This window comes from Drosophila sechellia, chromosome 3R, assembly GCF_004382195.2.
Source record: "Drosophila sechellia strain sech25 chromosome 3R, ASM438219v1, whole genome shotgun sequence".
In the NCBI taxonomy this organism is placed as follows: domain Eukaryota; kingdom Metazoa; phylum Arthropoda; class Insecta; order Diptera; family Drosophilidae; genus Drosophila; species Drosophila sechellia.
Window position 1 is genome coordinate 29299293 of NC_045952.1, and position 13681 is coordinate 29312973.

General features: G+C 41.4%; 3 protein-coding genes across 3 annotated transcripts; 1 reads left to right on the forward strand and 2 right to left on the reverse strand.

Annotated features, from left to right (window-relative positions):
* The first annotated feature begins 4727 nt into the window (after positions 1-4727).
* LOC6612924 (cytochrome P450 4c3) lies at positions 4728-11314 on the forward strand. Its single transcript, XM_002037380.2, has 8 exons — positions 4728-5089; positions 8145-8260; positions 8323-8439; positions 8506-8665; positions 8755-8824; positions 10100-10388; positions 10446-10725; positions 10782-11314. The coding sequence occupies exons 1-8, from the start codon at positions 4855-4857 to the stop codon at positions 11120-11122; spliced, it is 1608 nt and encodes a 535-aa protein (XP_002037416.1). The 5' UTR covers positions 4728-4854; the 3' UTR covers positions 11123-11314.
* Positions 11297-12063, reverse strand: LOC6612925. Its single transcript, XM_002037381.2, has 4 exons — positions 11951-12063; positions 11745-11897; positions 11516-11683; positions 11297-11452 (listed from the first exon to the last, which is right to left on the reverse strand). Exons 1-4 carry the CDS (start codon positions 12008-12010, stop codon positions 11297-11299), a joined length of 537 nt encoding a protein of 178 aa, XP_002037417.1. The 5' UTR covers positions 12011-12063.
* Positions 12064-12385: 322 nt separating this feature from the next.
* LOC6612926 lies at positions 12386-13208 on the reverse strand. Its single transcript, XM_032722151.1, has 4 exons — positions 13053-13208; positions 12848-13003; positions 12632-12799; positions 12386-12568 (listed from the first exon to the last, which is right to left on the reverse strand). The coding sequence occupies exons 1-4, from the start codon at positions 13104-13106 to the stop codon at positions 12413-12415; spliced, it is 534 nt and encodes a 177-aa protein (XP_032578042.1). The 5' UTR covers positions 13107-13208; the 3' UTR covers positions 12386-12412.
* Positions 13209-13681: the final 473 nt, after the last annotated feature.

The window sequence follows — 13681 nt, forward strand, 5'->3', positions numbered from 1 at the left end:
CCGACGAGGAAGCCAGCATAAAATGGGGTCAGCAAATCATTAAACTTAAAATGTTATAATAAATAATTAGGTAACCCGAAATAAAGATTTTAGATTTGGGCCACCTTTCTGCAGGGTGTTAAGTACTTTGAGTACTTGAATACAATGTCTTTGAAATTATAACTTCAATTATCGTAGAAGGAACTTATTGCTCTTAAAGTCGGAACAATTTATTAAATCACTCACTCACTCAACAAACAAAGCCTTCGCCACCCGCAATTGCAGCACAGCGTATTTATAATCGATTGCAATCCGCAGATTTAATTACATATTGCCGCGGCAAAACTATGACAATAACCATCAGCGATGTTCTTGAACTTAGCGCGGTTATTAATACGCCCCTTTTTGCCCAGCCCCATCGCTTAACCCCCCTTGGCCAACTGTGCGACGTGAACTAGCAGAGGCACATGATTAAATTCTATTGTAATTGCGGGTTAATTGATGTGAGCCTGCCCAGATGTAAAGCTCGCAGGCATAAATGTTGGGGAAAATGCATCTCACTCGTAATGGCCGGCCAGTAGATTTTTCTCGCGATGCCTATCGGCGTGTAATTCTCGATTCCGAGGTGCGTATCAAGATCTGTGTGAGAATCGTCTGAAGATACATTCGCAAAGAATGCCAGACAAATTCTCACAGCGATTGAAAGTCGAGGTCACCTGGTGGTGGTGTTTGGCCAACGAAATGCCAAATGCAAGCGCCGATCCGGCCAATACGGCCATAACATGGCTATATCTGTGTCAAAACCAACGATTTGGCCGTTCAGGGGCTTAGAAGGAAACCTGAAACCTGTCGTGTTGACCGTGGATTGCAACGCCTGCCGTGCATTTCGGTTCTTTGACGGAGATTAACCCGCTGAAACCTGCCTGAAATACTTGGTACTTAGAACCAAATATTGTGGAAATATTAAATTGTACTAGATTAAATTGGAATTGAATTTGAGGCTTATGTGACCTTAAGCAAGGTACTATGGGGCAGTAGAGGGTTAATTGCAGCCAGACACTGCACTTGACACTTGTTGAAGTCTGGCTGCGAGATTGATATTATGGCAATTGAGTGGACCGCCAAAGAACATGTAATCAAGTTCAACAGTGAAGGAAATTTATGCAATTAACACGCTTATAAGTAAAGCAGTAAATCATTGGACTAACATTTAATTTCGGAGTTTCAAGAGCGAGATAATTTTCTGCTTTTATCCGCTTTTTATGTCTTTCATAAATTTGTTTACTCTAGAAACGACTGCGCTTGGGTCTTTGAATTTAAAGCCAAATTATAACCGGACAAAGTACAAAGTACGCCTTTTATTCCCCCCCAACTAACTTGGTCAAAAATCAGTTTCGGAAAGAATTAAATTCGTCCACAAGAGTGAAATTTCCGGCAGTTCACACGCTGGCAGATAAAATCGAGGCTCGAGATACATATTGTGTTGCGTGACCCGCGGAGAGATTGGTAACAACTCTGATTGCCGCGATTGCCAAGTGCGTCACATAAGGCCCTCTAATGGCTAATTGTTTTATGGCCACTTGAGCTGACCTCTTGGGCAATTTCCCTTTCCCTACCCATGAAATCCGCCCGAAACTCCGAAACAGTTACTTCGGGGTAGTCGTTTGGAGATCAGAGAACGGAGCTCAGTAACTACTGGCTCACCATGCGGAAGTGAACTTGACCTTATCGAGGGGCTAAAAGACCGCTAGCCACAGCCAAATGCCAGCTAATCAATTCAGCCACAACTGCTGGCCATAATAATTTGTGAGTCAAATCTTCAAATACTGTCTATAATGGCTAGAAACGAACGAAACCCCCACCAATAACAAAGCAGAAACAGTTGAAGTTATAGTTAAGATCTACAACTCTTTTATAGCTGACTTCCGGCGAAGGCTTCTCGACTGCTGCTCTTCTTCCGCACGTAGTCCGTTCAGCATCCACATCAAGTTCAGATGTGGACTTGGCCATACAGATGCAGTAGTCTAGCTGGGTTAGAAGCACCAAGCCTCGGAAACTTTGACCCATTGAACTGCTTTGCGTGAGACTTCGCTCATGATTTGTTTATGGCAAACCAAACAGGTTTGCCACGCTTATTTTGAATCGATAAAAAGTGAATAAACCAAACACTCACGTAGAAATGTCAACAACCGTTAACCGGTCATTATTATGTAAATCTAAAAAATTAAGCATCCTGATAAGAAAGTGTATTACTTCATGTAATTAAGAATTTCACTCAAAAATCAAAACAAAAATTGGGATTCTTCTAGGTAAGTTGAACTTTTATATTAACTTGGTTTTTAGTTGTATAAGATTACTATCTTAATTTATTTTTCAGTTCTGTGTATAAATTAAGGCACATATTGATATTGTAATCTATTGGTGGTACTTATCAGAACTTATCACTAAAGACGTGCCATGGAAATTATGGTCATCTAATTCCAGCCTTCTTTCTTGTCTTTCTGCACTGTTGAAAACTTGACTAAGCAGGAAGATGAATGAATACCACTCGTATCGTGTTGTGCCCTTGATCTTGAAAACAGTAGAGGACGGCCGGCCCTCCGCATTAAGATACTCACCGCCTATTAGCACCGACATGCGAGATGCTCGGATATCGGATTCGGATCCGCTGCAAATCAGTCATGGATCGACTGCACGTAGGCATATTATCATCGACATGGTCCAGTAGAAAACCGAAAGCCACATCAAAACAAAGAGCATCGCAACACAGCCGCTGTGGAGGGGAAGCCCCCGAGATACTTGAGTCTTTAAGAGCGATGTTCTCTGTGTTGTGCTCTAATCTGCTGTGGAATTGCATGACTATATAAAGTAAACAGAAATACGCAGAATTAGATGATAAAATGGTTAAATGAAAACAGAAGTGGTTTTGAGCAGTGACTTGGCGCTTTTTCCCCGCGAAGCTGTTAATTCTTCTTTAATTAAAGAACGAGTCGCTCGCCGGCTTCTTCCACTTCCTAGACAATATTTTCAGTCTCCGGGTTTCGTAATCACTCGGCTTCCTAGCCATAAAGTCGATTGTAATGCGCCATCGATTTCATAGAAATTGGTTACAAAAGACTTTTGCTATGTGGTGTCTGACCTTTCGATTGAACTCTTCGAAAGGCTTTGTATTTTGGTATGCAAAAGTGTGTTTAGAATTCTAGATTGGGGACTTCAGGTCCGGTTCTATAATATATTTACCGTGCCTAAAAAAAAGGTATTTTATTTCTGGGATTATGTCACAATCTCTGGATGTGCCGGGAGCTCCTCCTAAGTCTTTAGTTATGCATCAGTAAGACAAGGTTCTATGGGCTCCATTGGAACAGGTTCCTTGGTTTACAAACTAGAAAAAAGAAACGAAACCCAAAACGCAGACGGCGAAATAATATTAATTTTGTTAGCCAAAACGAGTTACGCTGGTTCCAACTCGATCTTCATCAATAAGAACGGGCACAATTTGAATGACGGACACTAGGAGACTTCTTCCTAACCTTGGGTTACATTTAACATGTGGCAGTCAATCGGAACTCAATCTCGATCTCAATCCGATCTCCACCTCGAGCTATCGCTAATTGTCCAAGAATCTTCTTACTCACGAAGGTTGTGTCTACCCATAACTTCGGTTACTGAAACCCTCGAATCAAACGCTCCCATTATTAAGTGTCTACTAGCGGACATGACAGTGCGTTTAAGCTTGTTTTAATTGCACTCTTATAATGAGATCCGAACCTGCAGTTAATGAGCGATCGTAGAATCGAGCGGCTTTATCCCAGTGCCAACCTTCTTGCAAAAAGCTAGCCAAGGCTGTCTGGCTATGTCTGGGCGGAACTCAACCTCCGATCCAATCCTATAACTTTCAATAGACTTCAAAAGGGTTGACAAGTAAACGCCCCTCTTTGCCGATTGACTATGATGACATCTTTCAGCTTTGAAGTTTGCCATTCAGGCACAAGGGCGAGATACAAAAGCGCTTAGTAAGAAATTATGCGAATCAATAGGTTGGGTAAGACGAAGATATACTGCTCTTACCAATTCAATTTCTGATATACGAAAACCAAAATTTATGGTGTGCCATAATACTACCACACCGAGAAGAGGTTCTACTGGTATTTTTATAACATTTCACACTAGTGATGCTATATCGATTAATAAAAAGAACAGATTTAGTTCAAGTTCAATTTAAATTGCTTTTGAGACCACCACGTATTTGCATAGAAACACGTTTAAGCCAACATCTGCATTCGAAAACAGGTATAATGAAATAATACATTTCCCTTTTGGCACAGCTTTCTTCAGCATTGACAAACTTCGAATTGGAACTGAAATGCCCTAGAGGCTAAAAAGTACACAAACGTCACATATGAAATCGTAATCCAAACTGCAGCGATTGTAGGTCCCATAAACAGTGGAAACGCCCAGTCATCTAGGCAACAATGCGACTGCAAGTCGCTTGTTTTGGCCACCTTTTTTGCCCCCTCTTTGTATGTGTGTGTCTATCGCTGTTACCACTACTGGCGCTATTACCAGCCCGGCTAAGAGATCGAGATACTCACCAATACTGGCGCAGATACTCAGCCTCAGATACAAATGCTATTCAAAGCCGAGTTCGCGAGACGAGAGCTCGAAACCCGAAACGCTTGGCCCGAAATTTTTAGCACTTCTTTTTAAATTTTTGTGCAATCTCGGTTTTTCGGTTAGTTGTCTATTGGAGTTCGCAGCGCTTGAATCGCCGGGTCCGGGTTCAAATCTCCGTGCGATAAGGATATACATACACATAGCGAATAGAAAGTGAACGCTGAAACTGAACGCCTGTAGATCTGTGGATACTCCGCGAAGATGTCCTCGAAAGTGATAACCTCGTTAATGGCCGAGAGCATATTGCTCTCGAAAGTGGGCCAAGTGATATCCGGCTACTCCCCGATCACGGTTTTCCTCCTGGGATCCATTCTAATTTTCCTCGTGGTCTACAACAAGCGCCGCTCCCGACTGGTGAAGTACATCGAAAAGATCCCGGGACCTGCGGCTATGCCCTTCCTGGGCAACGCCATCGAAATGAATGTGGATCACGACGGTGAGTGCTCGGAGTCACAAATTCTTACGGCCGTGTGGGTGCTCCAGTTAGTGATATTGACCCTGAGTCATTCTCTGATTGCTAGGGCAAACAATCGCCGACGAACAGGTGCTAATTTCTGTGATCAGCTCCCAACGAGGCAGTCATCCACGTCCCGAAATAATTCGAATATCTGTTAAAGACCAGTGTTAATGAACTTTACTTTTCGAAATTCTGAATTTGCGATCTTCACTTTCGTTGGGGAGGATGGCGTGCCCAAGATTTTGGTCAAGTTCGTGGTCTCCTTAGAGCCAACTAATTGATTTATAGAACCGCAGGGGCAAACATGTCAAAATGCGAAAACCTGTTGAAAATTAGATTGCAATAAGCTGTGATTTATGCATTTTCTGTTCCTCTTTGTTTAGTCGTCCGGCGGAGCACATAATTTAATTAACAAATTTTGTATTTGTTTGCGATACGCCACATCGTCGATTGGAGGCAAATAAAACGTGAAAAAGTCGCCGGGACAAGGGGCAATTGAGCGTGCAGTTTTGGCATAATTCTAATGAATTTTAATTGCGGGAAAGTTTCGGTGGAGAAGAGGTACCAGCCTTTGAATAATTTTACTACATAAAGCAGTCGAATTACGTCTGATCTCGATATAAGGCCGGATTCGCCGACTTTCACCGGACAAAGGGCAATTTAACCCGCTATTTCACACGCAATTTACGTGAATTGGTTTTCTCATCCCAAAAACAATTACCGAATATGAAGAATCGACGCCGAAACAGCAGCCAGAAGCCGCTCATAAATCACTCACATAACAAGCTCGCCAAACACTCGGCGCAGTGATAAAAATAGCCATAAACTGTGAACAGACTGGGCTCGGAGCTTAAGGCCCAGAAAAAGATAAAGAAGAAAAGGTCCAAAGCGGACTTGATCTTGACACTGAATGGCATAATATAGCCATCGTAATTGGACCCGGCTTGGCGCGGATTCTCAATCGATCGATCGATTAATTCGCATTCCGCGGATCCGGCGTTTTGCACCCTCCCCCCTTCGAAGACAAAGCGAATTAACATACATTTCAATGCGGAAGAGCCAGATACAAGATACAAGATACAAGTTCGAATTCGAATTCGGCTCTTGGCCACTGCAGTGGATTCGTGTAGGAAATGGATTTGATAAACGTATGAAAAATTGCTACTCATTCGATGGGTGCTAAGCCCCAATAGATTCGATTCAATTCGTTTCCGTTTCGAGTTCTTTGTCTTTGTCTTCGTGGTTGTGGAGCCCCAATCAAGTTTGGATACTTAATTTGGGGGTTCTATGGGTTCTCTCAATGCTCCTCGTCTAGTCCAATTAGCATTTACATTTAACAGATTTACAACCTGCTTTTATAGTCTCGAAAAGAACCTTAGAAACCCGTTTGATTAGGCAGAGAAATGCCTTGCTAATTCGTGCCATCATCAACATCCAAAACTTTAAGGTCGCGATAAAATCAAAAGACTTGCTCAAGAATATTTCTGCCAAGGCAAGCGAGCAACTTGCATATAATTTATGGACCGATTAGCAGCCAGTGAGTTTTATTAATTTTTTATAATTTAATTTAAGAACGAATCTCGAAATGGCCGCCGTCTGTTTGCCTGCGCAATTACGAGGCTTTTGTTAAGTGCTAAAAACTGAAAATAAAATGAAAAATGAAATATGATGTTGCAGCAACTCGGGCTGAAGGTCAAGCGGTTCTTGATCGCGTACATTTTCCAAGATACCTCGGGCTGTTGAAGAGGCAGCTCGGCAACATTTGGAGTGGAATGATGTGGAGTGTTGCCAAGGCTCAAACGGGTTTCCAGTTCTGAGTTTTCAGAGTTCTGCTGCCAACAAAACGGGGGTCACGGATTTTTTTCAATTGCCTGTGGGTGTTTCGGGGGTTCGTTTTGGCCTTTGCGCGATCTGGTAACTGCTTTTTAATCTGCACTACCAATGTCAGCCAAGAAATTGTGACAATCGCAAATTATACCAAATTGCCTGCGTAATCGCAGCCTACCCAAATGACACACATCTACAAAAATCTGTTGCGAAGGGAAATCCATGAGGTAGGGTAGCAAATTCCCCTAGCGTACTGTAAATAGGTTTGTTTCCATAGGTGATACGACCTCTTGAGTTTCAAATGAAACAGCGAAGGTGTGCCGACTTAGACTTGGCTAAGCTTTAATCACACACTTTTCCCTTTTAGCAATCGAGAGCGATCTTTGTTCTTGGCAAAATCCCACAACACTTTCACTTAGTAACGTAATTCCCGTATTACCACTTCAAATTCAATTCGCTATGATATAGGTTCTGCCACATTTATATAAAAATTCATTAAAAAAAATTCATATTATGCTTTTTTATGGACCTAATCATGTCTAAAATTACCTTAAGTAATTACACGCATTCGTAGACCTGGTTGATAATGGAGTGACCTCTAGAGCGTCAAAAGAGATTGCATGAAAAGTGATTTCTTTTGGACAGATCGACATTCGCTGGCCAAGCTCCAACTTCCGATGAAAGAGCGGCCCAGAGTCCCTCCGTTTCTCACCTGAGAAATGCCCCACCTGATGGTCGCGAAATAGCGATTCGCTTTTCGGGCGGTGGGGTTACATAAAATCATTATTAGAGACAGAGATTGCTGAATGGCCGCGTATCGCTGTTTGCGTTGTGTGTTTCATCTTTTAATTAATGCAACACACATGAGCTGCGGCGACACATAAACATGTTTACACGGTCTTGTCTATGAGTAACGTGTTTTGGCCAGAGTTTCGGCCGAGAAGAGCCCGGCTTATTAACTGGGCCACAAAGAAAGCAATTGAGGCGACCTTCATGGGGTCGGCGAAGGGGCAGCAGCGAACGCGAAATAATTACTCTGACATCTGGGAAATGTGCACATACATAAAAAACAAACTATTTTGGCCACAAATAAGTTAATGAATCAACAGTGATAACATAAATGCTGACGTAAATTACCCTCCCACCCATATTGTTCGAGCCAACCAAGCTAAACTGGTTTTCTTTACCAACTCCAATCATTTTGCAGAGCTCTTCAATCGCGTCATCGGCATGCAAAAGTTGTGGGGCACCCGAATCGGAATCAATCGCGTTTGGCAGGGAACAGCTCCAAGAGTGCTCCTTTTCGAGCCTGAGACCGTGGAGGTGAGTTCGAATACATAGGCATTCCTGTAAACATAACTAATTTAAATTAAAATATATATCAGCCCATACTGAACAGCCAGAAGTTTGTGAACAAGAGCCACGACTACGACTATCTGCATCCTTGGTTGGGAGAGGGTCTGCTCACCAGCACAGATCGCAAGTGGCACTCCCGCAGGAAGGTGAGTCCTTTTGAGCTGCTCTTACAACTGTATTGTGTACTTATTTCAATTTAATTTACACCACAGATCCTCACACCTGCCTTCCACTTCAAAATCTTGGACGATTTCATCGACGTTTTCAATGAGCAGAGCGCAGTCTTGGCCAGAAAATTGGCGGTGGAGGTGGGCAGCGAGGCGTTCAACCTGTTCCCCTACGTCACGCTCTGCACCTTGGACATTGTTTGTGGTGAGTGTCAATGCCGCTGGGGATCGGATACGTTTTCCAGATCGGGTGACATTATTCGTGGCTAATTGCAAACGTAACTCAATTCACAGAAACCGCCATGGGTCGCAGAATTTACGCCCAGAGCAATAGTGAATCGGAGTACGTGAAGGCGGTCTATGGGTAAGATATTGTTAAAAACTCGAAACTAAGATGGGCAGATTGCATGTCGAAGTTTTCTTGCCAGCTTTGCAATCAATGTTTAAATTGATAAAACATCCTGTCTTCGAATCGACAGAAACATTTTCATTGTGATCGAAATTGTGCCAAATTACCTATAATCATTTAAAGCAATCGGGTTTTCATCTAATCCATGCTGCCGCTAAGTGTGAAAGATTTGTTGATCTGGTTTCAATTATAGTCATAAATTGCATTCATAAAATGTATATCAAGTATATAATATTATACCATTGAGATTTCGACCGATGTTGATTGAAAGTGTTATTGGCTATTACAAGTCGTTTCCTTTTTGATTTTTATTAGAAACTTTAGTGTCATAAATGGCTTGTCTTAAATTTGACTTCGCGTCACGCGAATTTATTTAAACGTTTATAATAACCTATTAATTGAAATCATACAAAATATGTAGTTGCATGCAATAAGCTTTTTTATCAACACAAATTGATGTTATGAGCAAATATACTTCATTTAGGATAACAAAAAGAAAAGAAAATTGTTCAATTAAATCTGTTGCCAGCCTGAAAATATGCAATTCATTACTTCGGAGTCGTAGTCAGTTATTAAACTATTTCTCGGCATACTTTCGGTTATGAAAACCAGTTATGACCCTCTGAACATTATATTTCCGTCCGTATAATTAAAATATATCACAAAAGCCGGCGACCACTGGGAATAAAATCATCAATACCAAACACAACTCTTCCTCATTTCGCGATGAGTTATCAGCGTTGTGGCAGCAGTTTAATATCGAGAGCTGTCAGAACAGCTGTCAGGAAAGAAGACACCCTTTAGATACACATGTCCTTCCACCTCCCGAACCATTTCCCCAACCTGCCCCCATCCGCCCACTTTCACCCACTTTCTGCCCCGTGCGTGCGCCAGTGGGTGGTGGTGCATCCAAGCGCAAAATATGCGAGATTAAGATGTCAATGGGATGTTTGAAGTGCTTCCAAGCTGATAACAGACAGCATCGGACCCATCCTTCCACTCCTCCCAGCCACGCCTCATAGAACACACACCCACCCAGTGCACAGATGACTAACTTTCAATTTAACGCAACACTTTCTCATTTCCCATTCCCTGTGAGAAACTCCGTAAATCGGGACAAAATGTGTATGGCACTGTTTATCTATTTAAAAACCAGCAAAGCTTTTCATTTGGAAATCAAAGAAAACTGCCACAGAACTTTGAGTTTACAATTGTTATATTTCTTCTCAGCATTGGATCGATTGTGCAGAGTCGGCAGTCGAAGATTTGGCTGCAGAGCGACTTCATTTTCAGCCTGACCGCGGACTACAAGCTCCACCAGAGCTACATAAACACCTTGCATGGATTTTCCAACATGGTGATCCGCGAGCGAAAGGCTGAGTTGGCCATTCTCCAGGAGAACAATAACAACAATAATAATAGCGAACCCGATGCCTATGATGACCTGGGAAAGAAGAAGCGCCTGGCCTTCCTGGACCTCCTCATCGATGCCTCTAAGGAAGGAACTGTGCTTTCTAACGTAAAAAGAAAGGTTTCCTAAAATGATTTTCTTATTAAATATGAAATTCTGTTGTAGGAGGACATTCGAGAGGAGGTGGACACCTTTATGTTCGAGGGCCACGACACCACCTCTGCGGCCATTTCCTGGACACTATTTTTGCTGGGTTGCCATCCCGAGTACCAGGAGCGCGTGGTGGAGGAACTGGACTCGATCTTCGGCGCCGACAAGGAGACGCCGGCCACCATGAAGAACCTTCTGGATATGCGATACCTGGAGTGCTGCATCAAGGACTCGCTGCGCCTGTTTCCCAGTGTCCCAATGATGGCTAGGATGGTGGGCGAGGATGTGAACATTGGTAAGATCTAAAAGTTTTCCCTGCGAGGGCTCTTTTAATTGGCTTCCCTTCCATAGGTGGAAAAATCGTGCCCGCCGGAACTCAGGCCATCATTATGACCTACGCCCTGCACCGCAATCCGCGTGTCTTCCCCAAACCGGAGCAGTTCAATCCGGACAACTTCCTGCCGGAAAACTGCGCCGGACGCCATCCCTTCGCCTACATACCCTTCAGCGCCGGACCGCGAAACTGCATTGGCCAGAAGTTTGCCATTCTGGAGGAGAAGGCCGTGATTTCCACGGTTTTGAGGAAGTACAAAATCGAGGCTGTGGATCGCCGGGAGGATCTCACGCTGCTGGGCGAGCTCATTCTGCGGCCCAAGGACGGCTTACGGGTTAAGATTACTCCAAGGGATTAAGGAGCTGATTCCCTGCCTCGGAACTTACCCCGTTCGCTTCTATCCAAAGCCCAGTTGTAAATAATTAGAGTTAGCCGGATATGTTAGGTCTAGAGATTAGTTTATGTTAAACTTTGTAACCGATGGAATTCTTTATAGCATAGGAATAAACCTCATCGCATAATTTGTTAAAAGTCATGAAAGTGAGTAAAAGAAATCTACGGTTGCGCGATTAATTCCGTATGCATACCAGTCGGAGTGGAAGAGGTAATCCCCGTGGGGAAACTTGAGGTCCCCGCTCACTTGTTGATTCATAAAGTTTGTAGGCAGTTTCTCAACGATTAGATCATGCTGAAATATAAAAAAGGAAAGTATTCAAATGCTCAACCGAACACCAATCATCAGCACACTTACATTGAATGGACAGGTGTGGTTCATGTTGGAATGTTTTTTAAACAGCCCATGAAAGAAATTAAATATCGGATTGGACTTCGGGTGTCTCAGGGCTTTACAAGCATCGACAGTGATGTTGTACAGAAATGGTTTGTAGCCATTGTAACGCTTGAGCAGAGAAAAGTTTACCTGAAAATGAAACAATAAATTTTAATTTAACACTGAATAATGTATTCATTTTAGTCGTGACAAACCTTAACTTTGGAAGCTTGTGTAGGTTTACTTTGAGCGACAAGTACTTAAAGCTCCGGTTAACCGACTTCAGATGGCAATACTCAAAATTATCGAACGCGTTATCCCAGGAGGTGCACTTGACATTCGTGAATTCCACCATTGAGGCTATCTTAAAGAAAAATGTGCCTTAGTAAGACTTTAATAAATGCATAGCATGCATACTTCTGTGATCAGAGCAAGGAGCATAATTATGTTGCTCATCAGCCCTATGAGTTTGCACATAATGAAGAGCACAATGATACTGACTTCAAGAGATTCGGTTTATTACTGCCCAAGCCAACATAACTTTGCAGTAAAAAGATCACAATACATTAATCACAATTTAAGTACGCATGAACCTGAACTATTTGCATCCGTCTAAATTCGTAATAATGTTATTTTAATTTGTCACAGTCTATTGGACCAGCAAATAGCATTTCTATATTTTTACGTTCACTGATGACATTTCGTATGAAAACTTAAATGAAACTAGATTTTAGGCGATTTATAAAATTTACAAAAAATATGTAGCTCACAATTTTGTACAATATAATTTTTTTTTGGTTAGACAACCTTTCTTTTTACTCACTTTTTTAAATTATGTATGTTAGGCATTATATTACTAGCTTTAATGAAACTATTTTTTCAGGATAGAGTGCCATAAACTTGAACGTCCGCTCTATTTATATCATTAACTATCCATTTGGAATCGAAAAGATAATCTCCCACGGGAAAAGGCAAAATTTTTGTAAATTTCGTATTTACAAAATCGGCAGGCAGCTTGTCCAAAATAAGATCGTGCTGTATGTATGTACGAGAAATAAATTACTCGTATATTCATATTCATATTAATAGTTTACGTACATTAAAGGGACATGAATGATTCATGTTGGAGTGATGCGCAAAAAGACTGTGAAAAAATCCAAAAACCGGATTGGACTTCGGATATTTCAGAACTCTGCAGGCATCCGTGGTGATGTTGTATAGAAACGGCTTGTATCCATTAAACTTTTTGAGGAGAGCAAAGTTCACCTAAAATGGTGTATCATATAGTTGATATTTAACAATTTTTAATCTTACCTTTACTCTGGTAACGGGAATCTTATACATTCTTACTTTAAGTGATATGTATTTGAAGGTACGGTTCACAGACTTCAGATGGCAGTACTCAAAGTCGTCAAATTCTTTGTCCAAAGAAGTGCATTTGATATTCGTGAACTCGAAGTCAGAAGTGCTCTAAATAGAAATGTTTACAAAATGAACTCTCTTTTCTTTTGGTACTTACCATATTCACAGAGTGAAATATTACAATGATTAACAGCTTGTATTTCACGGACATCGTTAGAATATTCGGAATCTATTTATATAATTTTTTACATCAATATAGCTCCATGTGTGCCTACAAATAAACTAGTTGTTTATAATTGTGCAAGCCTGGGCTCCACAAGTATCAGTCAATACTAAACAGAAATTAATGGATGCATTCAAATGGGAAGAAGCTGATAATCTAATTTATATATAATTTATATATTATGATGTTGGGGTTAATCAGATAACTTATATGGAGCAATTAAAGCTATTTCCAGACTAACTTTTTAAAATAATACAAGCTACCAATTTTTTCTTTTTTTTCTTTGTCATTATTTATATTTTAGTCATTTATGTGGATCCGTTTATTGGGAGCATTGTTTTGTAGTAGCTTTTCAGTGTTAGTTGAGTTAAGACCAGTTTGATTGGGATTCTCCTCCTGGAACTGGATTTATAAAAATAACTTATGTATCCAGACTTTAAATTATTTGTTATAAATTATTCTTTCGTGTGAAAAACGTCTTCATTCGGATGCAAATCGATCAGTGTGCAATGGCCTAATAAAATCGATTTTACATCTCGGAATTGTGTCTTTGAAGGCTGTTA

What these genes read in the sequence shown, in the direction of transcription:
- LOC6612926 (XM_032722151.1), bottom strand. Translation starts at nt 13,106, where the DNA reads ATGTCCGTGAAATACAAGCTGTTAATCATTGTAATATTTCACTCTGTG. An exon ending in TATTTCACTCTGTGAATATG is followed by an intron (nt 13,004 to 13,052) that starts GTAAGTACCAAA and finishes ATTTCTATTTAG; the next exon opens with AGCACTTCTGACTTCGAGTT. An exon ending in TTCCCGTTACCAGAGTAAAG is followed by an intron (nt 12,800 to 12,847) that starts GTAAGATTAAAA and finishes ACACCATTTTAG; the next exon opens with GTGAACTTTGCTCTCCTCAA.
- LOC6612925 (XM_002037381.2), bottom strand. Translation starts at nt 12,010, where the DNA reads ATGTGCAAACTCATAGGGCTGATGAGCAACATAATTATGCTCCTTGCT. An exon ending in TCCTTGCTCTGATCACAGAA is followed by an intron (nt 11,898 to 11,950) that starts GTATGCATGCTA and finishes TTTTTCTTTAAG; the next exon opens with ATAGCCTCAATGGTGGAATT. An exon ending in AGCTTCCAAAGTTAAGGTTT is followed by an intron (nt 11,684 to 11,744) that starts GTCACGACTAAA and finishes TTTCATTTTCAG; the next exon opens with GTAAACTTTTCTCTGCTCAA.
- LOC6612924 (XM_002037380.2), top strand. Translation starts at nt 4,855, where the DNA reads ATGTCCTCGAAAGTGATAACCTCGTTAATGGCCGAGAGCATATTGCTC. An exon ending in AAGGAACTGTGCTTTCTAAC is followed by an intron (nt 10,389 to 10,445) that starts GTAAAAAGAAAG and finishes ATTCTGTTGTAG; the next exon opens with GAGGACATTCGAGAGGAGGT. An exon ending in GGGCGAGGATGTGAACATTG is followed by an intron (nt 10,726 to 10,781) that starts GTAAGATCTAAA and finishes TCCCTTCCATAG; the next exon opens with GTGGAAAAATCGTGCCCGCC.